The sequence below is a fragment of the Lagopus muta genome, chromosome 4 (genome assembly GCF_023343835.1).
Source record: "Lagopus muta isolate bLagMut1 chromosome 4, bLagMut1 primary, whole genome shotgun sequence".
NCBI lineage: Eukaryota > Metazoa > Chordata > Aves > Galliformes > Phasianidae > Lagopus > Lagopus muta.
The window spans coordinates 69,850,886-69,868,072 of record NC_064436.1 but is presented as its reverse complement, the minus strand read 5'-3'; the positions used below and the strand labels follow the sequence as shown (position 1 = coordinate 69,868,072).

The window sequence follows — 17,187 nt, the reverse complement described above, 5'->3', positions numbered from 1 at the left end:
TTAGGCTTAGGCTTAGGCTTAGGCTTAAGGTCAGGGTTAGGCTTAGGCTTAGGCTTAGGCTTAGGCTTAGGCTTAGTCTTAGGTTTAGGCTTAGGCTTAGGCTTAGGTTTATGCTTAGGCTCAGGCTTAGGGTTAGGCTTAGGGTTAGGCTTAGGCTTAGGGTTAAGGTTAAGGTTAGGGTTAGGGAGAAATCCATCAGCAGTGACCCAGCTGAAGCATAACGTGATTGAGATGAGGGGGATTGCTGAGGTTGTCAGCAGCCCTTTCCCTCTGAGATCTGTTCTCCAGTCACATCTACAAGCTGAACCATTCTAGTTTATAATCTGTGTTTTAATTTCCAGTGGAATCTCTGTGAGGTGCAGGAGCTGGGCTGGTCTAAGGCATCCAACAGTCAGTGGGAGTGTGAAGTGCGAGCAGGAACAGGGCAGTACTGGCTCCTATTTAGGATGCATAGTAGAGATGCAATATGGAGGGCATTTACTTTATAGCTGCTTGGATGTCCATTCAAAGACCTGCACTACTGAGAAAAGGGCTGAGATCAAATGCAGACTGAATAGCTGGAACAAAACTCACTCTCACCACTGGACTCGCAGATGATTCCCTGGAGAAACCCGTACAAAGAGGGCTCAGTATTTCTCCAATAGGCTTCTGTGTGTATTTTTCCAATGTGCTGTTTAATAGATCACATAGTGATGGAAATCAAGAGAGATCCTGAGGGTAGAGATGGACTTCACAGCGTGCCACCAACAAAGCAGCTGTTTGCAGAATGGGAAACAGCAACAAGCCCTTGAAAACAAACAATGTGGAATTCTTGGCTATAAACAATGGCTTTAAAAAAAAAAAATAATAATTAAAACAACAACAACAACAAAAAAAGTCTTCTTTCGTCGTATTTCCAATGGCCTTGTCCTAATAAGAGTGCCTCTGATGCAAGGAAACATCCCCACAAAGGTGATCCTGAAAGCACACGTTGGTTTGTGGCATCAGGGCTGTGTCTATCCAGAAGCCTGCATGGAAATGCCCAAGCTAGCTTTAAATGAATAAATAAATGTGTGGAAAAAAAAAAACCCCACTGAAGTTAAAATGGTTGTGGGTTTTTTTTTTTCTTTTCCAGAAAATGTGCTTTTCTGAGACTTTGATTCCCTTATTTATGGCTTTATCTCCTCTAGGTCCCAACAAGCAGTCCCACACACCCTCCAGAAAGGATCTCCTCAACAGACTCCACCCAGCTGTGTTCCAACTTCTGGAGGAAAACAAGGAAAGCTCTCCAATCTCTGACACTCACCAAGTTATTCCAATGTTATGTATGTCTCATATGCCCCAGACTGTGTAATATTCCCATTCTAAGGCACAGAAGCCATGCTTAAACCACAAGCATACTTGACCACTGCATATAGGACCACCACCAAGCTCCAGACCTTTTGTGTCCCCAGAAACCTGCCTAGTTTCCTTCCTACCACTTACCTACACTCCAATCATACACACACCTTTTTCCACACACTGCTGAACGCATTTCTTCCAATAAACAGATGAAAACCTCCCTTTCTCCTATCTTTTTGTACAGCTTAAAGGCCACCATACTTGCAAAACTCATTCCTAGCCGTAACCATTTTACCTTCCCCATTCCCTGCTCTATCCATTTTACTTTCTAGTTAAACCAACCACACCTGGAGATGCTGGAGAATCAAGCTATGGGTTTGTGCAAACATTCTTGTTGTACTTACTACTTATTTCTCACTGCTGTTCCTGCTTCCTCTGAGCACCTCACAATGTTCTGAAGTTCATTTTTTGAATATTAATATCTCACCTGCCAACAACATGCAGATATCTCACAATTAAGGTCAGCTCTGCACCAGACTGCTTCCAAAGAACCACAGAACACTTTGAGATGGGAGGGACCTCTAAAGGCCCTCTGCTCTCGCTCCCTGCCATGAACAGGGACACCCTGAGCTCCATCAGTGCTCAGAGCCCCTCCAGCCTGACCTGATGTCTCCAGGGATGGAGGCACCACCTCTCCAGGCAACCCGTGCCCTTCTGCAGATCTGACTCAAACGCAACGCCCTCTGCAATGAGAATCTGATGTCAGATGAGGCACTGAAGTGGATGGTGCTACAGCAGACATGCTGCTGACTGCAGAGCTTAAGAAGTTGGCCGAAGGTATCCCAGGAAAAACACGTTTACTAACACAGAACAGGCCTAGCTTTAATCTTCCTCACACTTCTGATGTACCACAGCATTCCAGTTTGCCAAAATAACTGTCGAGTTTCATATGACTAACTGATCATTACAGGGAGAAAGAATTAACATTGTTGTTGGGTTTGGTTTGGTTTTTCCCAGGCAGAGGGGAGAGGCTCTGGACAAAAGGAGATGTCTGTTTGGTTGGTCAACCACAGGGCACTCGAGGTTGGCAGGGATCTCTGGAGGTCACCTTGTCTCCTGCTCAGACAGGGCCACCTGCAGCCAGCTGCCCTGGGCCGCATCCAGCAGCTTTCTCTTACCTTCAGCTTTTGGGCTTCTCCCCTAACTTTCAGCAGCTCTGTGATGGAGTCCACAAAACCCTGGTAATGGAAGTTGCACATTTTCTCAATCTCCCGATCGTGGTTTCTGATTCGTGCTTCCAGTTTTTCCATGAAACGACCGTGTTCCTCTCCATCATAAACAGACCTAAAAAAGAAGATGTCACAGTGAGCCACAATTCCAAAACCTATCAGCATCATTACTGACAAGAAATAACCAGAATCCAATCTGTAAAAAAATATATATATATTAAAGGGGAGAGGGAAGCTACAAAGGAAAAGTATCAGCTCTACAGCTGCCAAATCTCATTCCCCTTCCTATCTCTAAGCTTTAACAGCACAATTCCGCTTTGGAATAAAGGCAAAAAGAGACACAGCTTCCTAAAACTACACGTGCCGCAACGGTGCTCTGCTTTTCCTTGCAGAGCTCTGCTGGTGAAAGGTGAAAGCTGGAGACAGAGTGCCATCTAGTGCTGCCCCACAGCAGTGGAGCTCAGGGTGCTCACAATGCATGGCCACAAACATAACGTGGAGATGACAACTCGTGTACAACAGGCAAACTACATCTGTTAGGGGCTATAAAGTCTACCTGGACCTCCTCCAGACTGAGCCATCCCATTCCCTCAGCTGCTCCCCATAAGAGCTGTGCTCCAGACCCCTCACAGCTCCATTGCCCTTCTGTGCACACAGAGCTTGAATGCCTTTCTCATAGTGATGGACCCAGCAGCTCAAGGAGACACGAGAAGGTGACCCACACACAAGTTTCAACACATTGAACATATGCAGTTTCACTCAGAGGGTGGTGAGGCACTGTTACAGGTTGCCCAAGGAGGCTGTGGATGCCCCATGCCTGGAAACATTCAGGGCCAGGCTGGATGTGGTTCTGGGCAGCCTGGTCTGCTGGTTGGTGACCCTGCACATAGCAGGGGGTTGGAACTGGATGAGCACTGTGCTCCTTTGCAACCCAGGCCATTCTCTGACTCTATGAGAGGCTCTGTCCCACCACACTCATGGCAGCAATGACCCAGCGATGGAAGGCTGTGCTCGCTGACACATCCCTCTGGTTTGCATTTCTGAACTATGCTGGCTAAATAAAACCATTGTAGAAGACTTGGAAAAGCTCCTGGATCGTATCGTGAAGTTTCGCAATTTCTGCACACGCGTTAAAACTTCACTTTGGTTTTACCAAAAGGTCAACTAGAAAAATCTTTCCAAGATATCCATCATGGGCAAACGCCTCCATGAGAGCAGAGGTCCCAGCATGGCCTTATGTTACTGCAGTGTTCATCTGAAAATAGGGATGGATATTAGGGAAAATGTCATTGTGGGAAGAGCGGTTGGGCACAGGGTGCCCAGGCAGTGTAGGGTCACCATCCATGGAGGTGTTCCAGAACCATGAGGATGTGGCATTGGGGGATGTGCACAGTGGTGGGGTGGATTAGAATCATAGAATCATAGGGTTGGGCTTGGGGAGGCACTGAACACAAACTGGAGCACAAGAGGTCTCCCCTGACCCCAGGAAGCACTTCTGCACACCTTCACCCACTGCAATCACCGCTCCCAGCACTCAGCACTAAGACTTCTGGTTTATTACAAGGCTGACTGTTGGTTTGGCAAGGAAGGATCCAGTGAGGAGAGCCCAGCATGGGGTCTTGAGGTGCTGCGGGGCTGGATGGACCCAGAGGGGCTCCATCCTCAGCCAGGTTGGGGTCCTGTGATAAGGTGGCAACACGAGATGCCCCAAACACGTTGCAAGAACACCCCAGGAGCTTCAATTTACTGCACATACGTTAATTAACAGCAGGAAATCTTTAGGAACTAACTCTGGAGGTCCTTCCTGCATCTCTCAGGCTCAGCCATTAACCAGAGGGGCTCCAGGCAGTTTTGGAGAATGAGAAGCTACAAGGCTGACCCTGCAACCTCACTCCCAACGAGAGCCGCCCGCCGCGCGGCTGCAGGACAGCGACTCCCAAGTAACCTAAATAAATTCAGCTGCGAGCACAGAGGAGGGAAATCTCCAGAGGCAAAATAAAAGAGATCTGGAACAATGCAAGGAGGACATTCTGGGGACAGTGGAACCGAAGGGACTTGCTTTTGTTTTCAATTAATAAGTGGAACAAATTCCTGAGTCTGTTGTGGACTTCGATTTTTTTCAGCCGTCCTCTCCCCCCCTTTAAATTTGTGTAGTGGTTTTCATCCCTCAGAAACATTTTCTTCTCATTAAGCTACATAAAAGCATTAACAGTTTGTTTAATCTTATTCTAACTTTCATAATAAACAAATTAACTACTGAGCAAAGCAAAAAAAAAAAAAAAAGAACCAAGAGTGGTGCAACAACTCCACGGAAAAGAGGTCAAAGGAAGTTTGCAGGGCTGCTACCTGCACTGTTAGCAGCATCCCATCACCACACAGCCTTGGAGCAGGGCTTACAGGCATCACCGAAAGCCATGACATGGCAGGACAACCCAGGTTAGCAGCAGGGAAGCTGCCCATGGGCACTCAGCATGGCTGCAGGCAGGACCAGGCTATCCCAGCACTTTGGGAGGATGGTGGTACAGAAAGCGACCGTAAACCACACACGTTCACGAGGCACAAAGCATCCGAATGCATCCCCAAACGATGCTGCTGCTTGTCAGTGACTGGGCTCGACCAGAAGGGGCTTTTCAACAGCGATTCCACACAAATTTCTTCTGGGCCTGCTTTCCTTCAGTGGTTTCATTAGCAAATTGGAAAATGTAAGGCAGGCTGTGCTTCTGAAAGATGTCGGTGACACTAAACCGAGGGGAGTCAAAGCCTGCTGGGAGGCAGCAGTCCCTGAGGGGCTGGCAGAGGGAGCAGAGCTCAGGAAGTGTTGGTGCTAAAGGGCAGTGGCAGGATGGAGCCGGCTCGTGTGGGACACAGCCTCCATGCAGCTGATGGAACAGCATTCTGAACTGCTGGAGAGGAAACAGGGAGGTGTGGGAGAAGTCCATTGGGCTTCCCCAAAATCAACGGGTCTGGCCAGCTGTAGGGAGAGAACCCACACGAGCTCAAGACATGCATTCAACACAGCAAAGTGCAAGGTTAGGCACTTGGGCTGGAGGAATCTCAGGTATCTATACAGACTGGAAGGAGCTCCTTGAGAGCAGCCCTGCACAGGAGGACATGGGGGTCCTGATAGATGAAAAGCTTAACATGAGCCAGCAGTGTGCTCCTGCAGCTCGGAAAGCAAATGGGATCCTGGGCTCCATCAGAAGAGGGGTGGCCAGCAGGGACAGGGAGGTGATTGTCCCCCTCTACTCTGCTCTTGGGAGGCCCCATCTGCAGTACTGCATCCAAGTGTGGAGCCCGCAGTACAAGGAAGGGAGCTGCTGGAGGGGGTCCAGAGGAGCCACAAAGGTGATCAGGGGACTGGAGCACCTCCCTATGAAGACAGGCTGAGGGAGCTGGGCTCGTTCAGCATGGAAAAGAGAAGGCTGTGGGGTGACCTCATTGCAGCCTTCCAGGACCTGAAGTGAGCCTACAGACAGGAGGGGAGTCAGCTCTGTGAAAGGGTTGATAACAGCAGGACGAGGGGAAATGGTTTGAAGTTGAAGGAGGGAAGACTTAGGTTGGATGTGAGGGGGAAGTTCTTGACAGAGAGAGTGGTGAGGTGCTGGAACAGCTGCCCAGAGAGGCTCTGGATGCCCCATCCATCCCTGGAGGTGTTCAAGACCAGGTTGGATGGGGCCCAGGGCAGCCTGGGCTGGTATGAAATGTGGAGGTTGGTGGCCCTGCCTGTGGTGGGGGCTTGGAGCTTCATGATCCTTGAGGTCCCTTCCAATCTGAGCCATTCTAAGTAGCATTTTGCCATAGAACCCCGACAAAGCCTAATTAACCTTGCCGAGTTGGAACCACTCATCAGACCCTTGAAAAAGAGTCACTAACTCTGCCTTAAGCCCCTGTGATCCAAGACTGAGGTCTGGAACTCAAAACCCCTCCTTCCCCACAAATCTCAACCTCACCCCAGACTGCTGCTCTCTTCTGCAGTGCCGTCACTGAAAGCTCATCTTCTTTCTAATTATAGATGCCTACTCTGGGAAACTCATCTGGAGGATGCAGACAGCAACAGCATCACCACCAGGCAGGAAATGTGGATGAACAGGCAGCAGAGTTTGGGATGTGTGACCACTGAAGGAAGCCCAGACTCACATTCCCGTGCAAATATTTGCGTCTGTTGAAGAGAAGAAAAACAGTAATGGGCTTAAATTGCCCAGGAGGATTAGGTTAAACATTAGACACGAGGTTCTGTAATTGTAATTCCAAAATAGATCATCTGGGCATGTTATGGAACTTGCTTAAATTGATCATTTCTAAGAATAAGTTAGAAAAATGTCAAGTGAGAGCAGATCAGACACATTTGGAGAGACCAAATACCTCCGCAGACAGGGAGAGGATGGAGCGGTGGCTTCTGGAGGTTATTTATGTTTAGTAGATCTGAAGAGAAGAGCTGGAGCTGTTTGGAAACCACCTGATGTTGGGCAGGAATGAGGCTTTGGGCACCCTGTCTCTCCCAGCTTTTACAAGGACTTCAAAGCACCCAAATCCACTTTCACTGATGGTGAAAGGACAAATGCCCATTTCCTTCATTTGTACAAGATCAAGTCTTGGGTATTAAAATGCTCTAAAGCCTTCTCAGATGTTCACTTACGACAATAAAGACTTTCAGATCATATATTGGAAAAACGGAGCCACCGTAAAGCCGCAGCCATCGCCGGGGTTGAACACAGCTGTTCTGTGCCAACGAGATCCTGAAGAAAACGACAAATAATTACCCTAATTGAAAATATAATGGAACAACTCGGTTATAATGTCCCTATTACAGAACGAACTTGGGATGATGAAAGGCATGAAGAGGGAGAGCTTGAAGCAATTAACGTTCGGCCTTGAGAAGAGCCAGGAAATGTAAGGAGCAACCCCAGGCAGGCGAGCCAGAACAGCTCCAGCAAACACGAATGCCCCCAGCTGAGGAGAGTATGGAGAGAACTGGCCACGAGCAGAGCTTTCAACTTCTCTCCTTTTTTTCAAGTGAGCACAATGGAAACAATTCCCCCAAGAACAAAAGCGATGCGTCAGCAGGCCCTGCTCTCTCAAGCTCTTTCAAGTTGGAAGGACAGTTGATTCGCACCATGTGTAGGATAGGAATGCTAGCTAGAACCAAGTGAGATAAATTTCAGCCCGTCCAAGCTGGTTAACATTAAGGCAGAGATGAATCATCTTTACAACGCCTGTAAACAAGATGGCTTTTAAAAAGGGAGAAATGTAACGATACGCCCTAATCACACTTAGTTGCAGGAATGTACTGTTGTTAGGGGGCAGACACAAACCTGCAAGGATCAGAGGATGTGGACTTGGAGCTACAAATGATGTGTGTCCCCCTCCCTTCCCACAGTGCTGTGCTGGCACACTGAGTGCCTACAGCAAGGACCCAACCAACAGACCTGGATGTGCTGCGGTGTGGGCTACTTTCTCTTGGTACCCAAAGCTGAGGAGGAAATAACAGCTCCAAGGCAGGGAACGTGCAATTCCAGAGCTATGGGATGTACCAAAAAGACACCAGAAGTTCACAGGATGGAAACAGTGCCTTGGACATGGCAGGACACTGAGATCAGGGCCAAGTTGTTTACTGTGAGAGCAGTGAGGTGCTGGAGCAGCTGCCCTGAGAGGCTGTGATGCCCCGTCCATCCCTGGAGCTGTTCAAGGCCAGGTTGTTTGGGGCCCTGGCAGCCTGGGCTGCTATGAAATGTGGAGGTTGGTGGCCCTGCCTGTGGCAGGGGGTTGGAGTTTCATGATCCTTGAGGTCCCTTCCAACCCAACCATTCTGTGATTCTGTGATGACTCTCCACTCAGCTTATACAGAAAGGAGACTGAGAGCCGACTGAATTAACAGATGCAAGCATGAGCCACAAATAAACACATGGTAAAAACCCAAACAAAAAACCTCGTGCTCACAGCCAGGCCAGGTACCAGGGAGCAGCTTAATTCAGACAGAGAAGAAAAGCTTGAGAGCGTAACATGACTGCAAACTTAAGCCAGGCAAATTCAAAGCAGAAAGGAAATGAAACATTTTGGCTTGTGTTCTCCCACAGCCAACAGCAGATACCAACCAGGGAAGCAATGGAGTCACTCTCATGAGGAACTCAATGCCTTTGAGGCTTCCACATCCCTGCCAAATACATTAGGAAGATGTCCAAACCCAAACACCCTTTGAGACAGAACCCAAAGGCATCAGGACCAGTTTTAGCCCAGGATCCACACAGGTGGGAGGACGTTACCTCTACTATCAGATCATCTTCCATTGAGGACAAGAAGAGGCACCACCTAAGCAGGTGCAGCAGAACGATAACAGGACCAGCTGTGGCATCCCTCACTCTTCTCAGCCCACTTTCTATGATTACCCCCAAACCTGTCCCATTTTTGGGACTGCTCTGAACTGCATTCCTGCAGTTTTTCCCCAGCTGAGGAGGAAGGAGCTGATATTGCAGTCTTTAATCACTTGGAAGGAGCGGCGCCAAGGAGCGATGAGATGTGGTCTTGTTTATCTTGGCAGACAGTTCTGCCATATATTCACACCTCAGCTATAACAGATTAGTCCAACAAAACATCAGAAAGCACCCAAATACTGGAAAGTGATTTCACATCGTGCTGCTGACGTGTGTTTCAATAGCAGAAAGCTTGAGACTGAAAGCATGTCTTCACTTTTAGCATTTCATACACTTATTTGACCTTAGTTACACTGTTCCAAGAGGAGGAAGTGCTTTGCAGGGATGGGTAACAGCACAAGTACCCAGTAACCTGCCTACAAACACAGCAGCCTTGAATCACAGCATCATTTCAGTCGGAAAAGACCTTCACAGTCATCGAGTCCAACCACATTCTGTGTATACAGAGATCTTGAAAGTCTTTTCCAACATCGGCGATGCTACAGAAGCACAGAATGGTTTGGGTTGGAAGGGACCCTTAAGATCACCTAGTTCCAACCCCCTCCTATAGGCAGGGACATCTCCCCGTACACCAGGCTGCTCACAGCCCCATCCAGCCTGGACTTGAGTGCTTCCAGGGAGAGATGGGTGATTCTATACTCTGCCACATTCAATAGCTCTGCATGCTATGTTCACAGAGTTTTCTTGTGCAAAGGAGGCACAAAGATCAGCCAAGGGATGCACAAAGCACACACACACACACAAATCAGCCCCTCGTATCTCCCACAGACAGCACCCTATGGTATATTTTTTCCTGGAACCAGGCACTGCCCATACAGCACAGGGCAGTTATTCAGACTCTCCCCAGCCCTATAAAGACTTCCAAGAAGGGTTTCTTCAAGGGATCACCACGAGCAGACAAAAACCAAGCAGTGGGAGCCAGCCTGGTCAGCAATTCTTGCACAGCATCGATTCTCATGGGTCTGCTTGCCTTACAGAGTGAGATAGCTGGAGGCTCTCCTGTGATACATGGTGCAGACGCTGTTTCTCAGCTCCTCCCAGCTGTCTGGCCACAGGCTGAGAAATGCTTCAGTCTGACTCAGCACTCAGACACTGAGCTGTTTTCCTTTTAAGAGCTGTTCTCCTATTCCTTTGGGAGACAGCTGCGGGGCTGGGGATGTTTGCACAGTGTAGAAGACCGCTCGGTCCCAAGCAAAGACCTGCAAGAGAAGTGGCACCCAGCCTGTCAGGGCCAGCCAAAGCAAGGCTATGGGGTCAGCAGCACTGCAAGAGCAATGTGAGAGCATGCTCTAAGCGATCTTTCAGGCCAGCATTCATCCAGATGCAGCACAAAGAGAACAAGTCCCATGCAAGATGTGCTGACAAGAGCTTAACGCACCAGACATGAAACAGAACAGCAACAGCAGGCCAGTGACTAGAAGCATCTCTGTTGCCAGCAAAACCGACTTTACCAGAGGTAGCAAACAGCAAAGATGGCTCACGTGTGCAAAGGTCTCGCTCCAGATACAGGGAAATAAAGATTACTGGGAAGAGTCATGGCAACATTTTGCTCTTGAACTCACGTGAAGCCCAAAGGGGCTTTAAGGCAATGTGTCTGGGGAGAGAGACAGCTGCAGCAGGACCTAAAAAGCTGATTAAAACCAAAATGAAAGTCAAAAGCAGGGACTGAAAGCCTGGCAATGTGAAGCTGTACATCCCAGGCATGGGGGCAGTTTGATTTATTTCTGGGGATGTGGACATCAGCAGCACTCCCAGGGGCTTTCTTACCTTCCCTCAGCTCAGCAGCTTACGGAGCACATCAGAGCAGAGTTGAGAAGCAGACACACACACAGATGAAGGTAATTCAGAGCCACCGAAGGGACGCAGCCCTGCTGACAGCAGCCCAAAGCCATCAGCCCGGCCCCTGGGCCAGCAGAGCTTTAAGTGGCACCGCCACCCTGTGTCACCGCAGCCGAACTGCACTGAGGCTCAGCTTCAAACAAGGCGTCATTGGCTTTTTAGCATGCAGGCAAGCCGAGCAAGGCCAGCTTGGTGAGCTGGAAGGCCTCGTGTTGAACTCTGCATGCAGGGAGCCCGCAGCCAAGGGCTTCATGCTTTTGTGTGAGCCAGACACTGTGGGTTTCCTAAGCCTCCAAGCCAGACACAGAATCAGCAAGAGCAAAGTTCCCTCAGACTACTGAAATCTAAAGAGCAGAGTTACCAAAACCCATGGGGAATCACAGCATCACCTCAGTGTTGAATGCCCTGTCCCTGGAGGTGTTTAAGGCCAGGTTGGATGGGCAGCCTGGTGTAGCATTAGATGTCAGCACGTACACTGCTGGTTTCAAAAGGAACAGGACTGGGCTGTGCTTCTCATAACGTGTAACTCTGTGCCCTGCTACTTCAAGTCACCAGGTTTGTCAGCACTTCCCATAGCTATGCAGCTCCACAGATTGAGGGGACAGAAGAGGTGCAAGCTTGCAATGCTGTAGATTTGGGACGTTTGATTGAATAATCGGTGAACATCTGAGGTATAAAACATCCTCATCACCTTGCTTTTTGTAAGGAGTGCTTTGCCTTGTGCTTACATACATGGGTGAAGTTGTAAATAACTCATTGCTAAGATCAGGTGATGACAACCAATTCTGGAACTGAACCTGTAGAAAACAGCAGGATGTACTAAATGCTCAACTTACAAACTGCAAGCATCCCTTTATTTTTTAAAGTTGCATGGAGGTTTTTTGCTTGATCATTTGTTTGCTTTCTTTTGCTTACGATCCTTGTGGGATTTTCCTCATATAAAGGAGTATTAATATGGAAAGATTATTTCCAAGGACTGATTGAAAACACCCATTTACATTTCTAATGCACTGAATATCAGTGTGTGATGTCACTGCTGTTTTTATCTGTCCTTATGCAGCTGCATTGTTGAGTATGTCAGAATTCGCCCAGCTCTGGAAGAAATACTATTCTCAGTCATGCCAGGTAGTTTTTCCACACTGTGTTTTCAGATAGATTCCTTGTTCTCATATAGAAACGAATAGATAATGATTTAGCAGGTGGATCTTTCAGGCATGGTTAAAGTAAGGCTTTTTGGGGGGGTTGAGCTCTGTAAATGTGGAGGTTGGTGGCCCTACCTGTGAAGGGGGTTTGGAGCTCAATGATCCTTGATGTCCCTTCCAACTCAGGCCATTCTATGAATAAACTGAGGTCACTGTTGCACCAGATCTCAAGTCCACACAGATTTCAGACCCCTGCCAAGCACACAGATAACAGCCAGCTGTATCCGAGGTGGGTACAGAAAACCTGGTTTGGCACCAAGCACTGCAGCACCGGCAGGGTGGGCTTTGGGGTGTTTGAGCCAGCATGGGGGATGCAGCACTTGGATGGACAGAGTACGGTCAGGCAGATGGATTTCATCTTTGCAGGTCTCTTCCAAAGCTATTCTAATTGCATCGCCTCCATGATTCTTTATTCCACCACAGCAAAATTAAAGAACTGAATTGGAAGGGACCTTTCAAGGCCAGCTGGTCCCACTCCCTGTGATGAATTTGGATACCCACAGCTCCACCCCCCAAATTAATGGCTGTTTACAAGGGTGATAGGACAATGGGGAATGGTTTTAAACTGAAATAGGGGAGGTTTAGGTTGGATATTAGGAGGAAGTTTTTCACACAGAGGGTGCTGAAGCACTGGAACAGGTTGCCCAAGAAGGTTGGGATGCCCCATCCCTGCAGGCATTCAAGGCCAGGCTGGATGTGGCTCTGGGCAGCCTGGTCTGCTGGTTGGTGACCTGCACACAGCAGGGGGTTGGAACCAGATGAGCACTGTGCTCCTTTTCAACCCAGGCCATTCTAGGATTCTATGAAATTCAACAGCTTCCAGCCACCAGAGCAGCTTCAGCACAGGAGAACCCCAGTCATAACATGCTGTCCTGGTATTTATTTCCTAAAATGGAGCTGTTATAATGAGCCCAAGCTGCTCACACTGCCTGCACAGGTAAAGGCACAAGTGTCCATATGCAAGGCTGAGCAGCACCAGGCAAGGGCTGGGGAAACTACAGCCATCCTAGGCCACACACACACCCCTACCACAGCCCAAGAACCCATGCCCAAGTTGTTCAAAGGGTCTCATCCTTTCTTCTCGCCCTGTTTGCAGGAGCCCATTGCCAACGATTGTTCTCAGCAGCGGGGAAATTCCCTCGTGTGCTTCCAAAGGCAGTGGCTGCTCATGAGCTATCCAAACTCACCTCCCACCAGCCTTCCCCATCCGATGGCAACTGTTACAACGGGGCTGAGTCATACTTACAGCCTCCTCGTCCTCGTCCTCTCAGACATGGAGTCATTTCTCGATTCCAAACAACCGTGCTAATTACAATTAATTGCAGTGAAATGCAATTGGGCTTTTTCTTAACTGGCAACAAACCAGTTCACGAGGCATAAAGACAGCTTAAACTGTAACCAAGGGGCTTGGGGAGAAGAGAAACCAAAGCAGCAGCGCTGGCTGATTGAAGATTTATGATTTAAGAACACAATTCTTTAATATCTTTTAAATATCTTCTATATATTCTATATCACTTTAATAGTGCAGTGGCAATAGAATAGCACAGGGAAAATTAGGACAATGAACATCTGCACACAGAAACTAAGTAACACAGAATGGTGTGCCTATATATGTAACATCTACATAGAAGTAAGGGCCAAAAGAGGTCATTATTAAGGAGACCATTCAATCACAGAGAGAGAGAGAAGCAAAGGGAAGGTGACTTTTGTTGCACACGTCAGCCTTTGTGCAGATGCATTGAGACCCATGTTTCAGCAGCTCAGCAATGCAGAACAATATTGGATCCTCTCCAGTATCCAAAAGTAAGAGATAACCAAAGCCATAGCCAGGCAAAATGCAGTATTACCCAAGGCAAACCTTACTGCTGACATACGTCTTTCTGCATACAAAGGACAGGGAAAAGAAACAGTTTACCAAGGGACAAAAACAGTGATAATCCTACAGCACAGAGTCTCACACCCCAGCCAAAAATCTCACTGTGCAAACAGAGCCAGTTGTTACTGCAAGGATTGCACACCTGAACAGCCTGATGGTGCTGCTGAGCAGCCCTGTGATAAGGGCTCTGTGCTCAGCAGTCCTTTGCTTGCAAGCCCAGCAAAGCAAACACGGCGACTCAAATGGAACAGCTGCACTTCAGGAAGATCCTGAACCTCTTCAATACGTGGAAGGGAAAGAGTTTTTATATCAGTAACAAGAGATATGTCCTCTTGAAGGACCTGCAGTGGGAGATTAGATCCTCCCGACGACTGGAAATGATGCAGAGGCTGCAAAATGATTCGGGACACCCACAGGCTGTACGCTGCCCACACACAGATGTGTCTCATGGGATTTGGCCACGCTCCCTTCAGCAGAAGGGCAGCTCCATGACTGCAGCCTCCACCACTCCTCCTCATCTCAGCCAAGCAACAGTACTGCCGTTTGCCACTTGATGGCACCAAAGGAAACCCTAAGTTTTCATGGGCTGACAACAGATTCAGAAAAGGTGAAGGGCTGTTTCCTTGTCTGTAATATTCCTATGCAATCTAAGGGAGAGCAGAAGGAGCCAGCAAGGAGTCCAAAGATCAACCATAGCAGGCTCTATGACCAGGAAAAGCAAGGCAGAGCCAGCCTTGAGCAGGAGGTGAGCACAGCACAGCACCAAGGAGCTGGGTCACCTTGGCACAAGGGGGGAGGGGGGGGTCACCATCCCTGGAGATGTTCCAGAACCATGGAGATGTGGCACTGAGGGTCAGTGGGCATGGTGGGATGGGTTGGACATCTTTGAGGTCGCTTTCAATCTTAATGATAACACAATTCGTAGAATCATAGAACACAGAATGGCCTGGCTTGAGAAGGAGCACAGTGCTCATCCAGTTCCAACCCCCTGCTATGTGCAGGGTCACCAGCCAGCAGACCAGGCTGCCCAGAGCCACATCCAGCCTGGCCTTGAATGCCTGCAGGGCTGGGGCATCCACAGCCTCCTTGGGCAACCTGTGCCAGTGCTTCAGCACCTCTGTGTGAAAAACTTCCTCCTAATATCCAGCCTAAACCTCCCCCGTCTCACTTTAAAACCATTCCCCCTTGTCCTGTCACCATCCACCCTCATAAACAGCCGTTCCCCCTCACACATCACATTTCAGAAAACATATCACAGAATCACAGAATGGCCTGGGTTGGAAGGGACCTCAAGGATCATGAAGCTCCAACTCCCTACCACAGGCAAGGCCACCAACTCCACATTTCATAGCAGCCCAGGCTGCCCAGGGCCCCATCCAACCTGGCCTTGAACACCTCCAGGGATGGACAGGGCATCACAGCCTCTCTGGGCAGCCTGCATCCATCTGGGATATGTTTCTTCTTGTGCCATGTAGCTGAGAAACAGACACTCGCTGGTTCTCTAAAAGGATTTAGTAAGAAGTGCCAGACTGAGAAACAGGCGTGAAGATTTTACCTCCAATTTATGTCTGCTGTTATTAGAGTAGACAGCTTGCTGTGCTACAGCTTAATGAAAAACCCATGCTGAAAGTTAAAACCCAAAATACAAAGCAAACTTGTTCTGTGCGATGGACAGAGACAGCCACAGCCATTCATCTTCAGTGTCACACATCAGCCAGAGAAACGAAGCTTCTTGTAGAAGCAAAAACAAGAAAACCATAGGGACAAATTAGCCTTACCACAAGGGAGAGTGCTTTGTGGACTCCTGCTCAGTGAGGGCAGGAAGGCTACACTCAAACAGCACGTGCTCATCTGGGAACTGGGGATACAGATCCCATCTGCTGTGCACTGGGACAGTGTTGGAACCCAGAACTACTAGGAGAGCTTCAGAGCCAGTCCAGTTTGCTGACACTGTTAATAGATAGAAAACACCACCCTGTGTACAGACAGGGGATGCTGATTTTCAATTGCAAGGTGCACAGAAAATAAGAGGAATGCAGAAGCAGCCAGACATCCCCTGTGGTAAAATCACCCTCAGGGGTTGGATGATGACATAACTGGTTTGCAGGGATCTGCTTTGGGTTTCCCCTCAAGGGTAATGCTCGTAGCAGGCATTCCTTTGTTGCTTGATGTTTGTGGGATGGAACTACTGATGCAGCAGATCTGTATGGAAAACTGGCAAAGAAAGGACAGGTTGAGAGGGATTCAGAAATACTGATTCAAAGCTCAAGGAAGGAAGGTTTAGATTGGAGTGGTGAGGTGCTGAACAGCTGCCCAGAGAGGCTGTGATGCCCTGTCCATCCCTGGAGGTGTTCAAGGCCAGGTTGGATGGGGCCCTGGGCAGCCTGGGCTGCTATGAAATGTGGAGGTTGGTGGCCCTGCATGTGGCAGGGGGTTGGAGCTTCATGATCCTTGAGATCCCTTCCAACCTTGGCCATTCTGTGATTCTGTGAAAATCAATGCCAAGCAAATTCCCCCCCTGGAGCAAGGCACAGCTTTGCTAGCACTAAGAGCAATCTGCTTGTAATAAAGAATCAAGGGAGAAGATGAATTTTCCATCACAGCATCTTTTACAGCGACACTCATCCCAACCTGAAACCATACTCAAGCTCAAGCAAAGGTCACAGCCTTTATTGAGGAATATACGATCTGCACTGTGCAAAGGTCAGAGAAGATAAATTAATAGTTCCTTCAGCCTTTAAAAAAACAAAGAAAACAAAACCCTATCAACACTGCCAAGGAAAACAGAGTGCTGAGAAGGGAAGCTGAAGGCCGGCACACAGAATGCTGCAGCAGGCATCTGTCCATCAGCTTCCACATTGAGATTGCCCTTCTCAAAGATGCAGCACAGCATTCCAGGTCAACAAACCATTCAGATTTAACATCCACCTCCCTCAGGCTGAGCTGCACCAACCCTCACACCTCTATGGAGGGAGAGGGCTCCACCACATGGATGGCAGTGGTGTGAATTGGGTCTGAACTGAGCCTGGAGCTGCATGAAGCACCGCCACTCAGCATCCCTTAACAAGCTGTGGATGAATATTTGCACTCCTTACACCCAACACCCAATCAACAAAACACTTGATGACTCTATAGATTGCCTGTGAAGACTGGAAAAGGCCTCCAAGATCAACACCGACCCCAACACATCCCCCCATGGCAATAGATATCTAAAACAGTCATTTCAAAATGCAAGCAGCTCAGGTTGGGAGGGTTTTTGTTTTTTTAAATGCTTTCAGCAAAAATGAATCCTA

General features: G+C 48.5%; 1 protein-coding gene across 3 annotated transcripts in view; it reads right to left on the bottom strand.

Moving 5' to 3' along the window:
• The window catches only part of EXOC6B (exocyst complex component 6B), a 246,665-nt gene that overhangs the window by 215,112 nt on the left and 14,366 nt on the right, over positions 1-17,187 (bottom strand). For all 3 annotated transcript variants that reach the window (XM_048943630.1, XM_048943631.1, XM_048943632.1), the window contains exon 2: positions 2,499-2,664. In XM_048943630.1, coding sequence (XP_048799587.1) covers positions 2,499-2,664 — 166 coding nt within the window. The remainder of the gene's footprint in view (positions 1-2,498; positions 2,665-17,187) is intronic.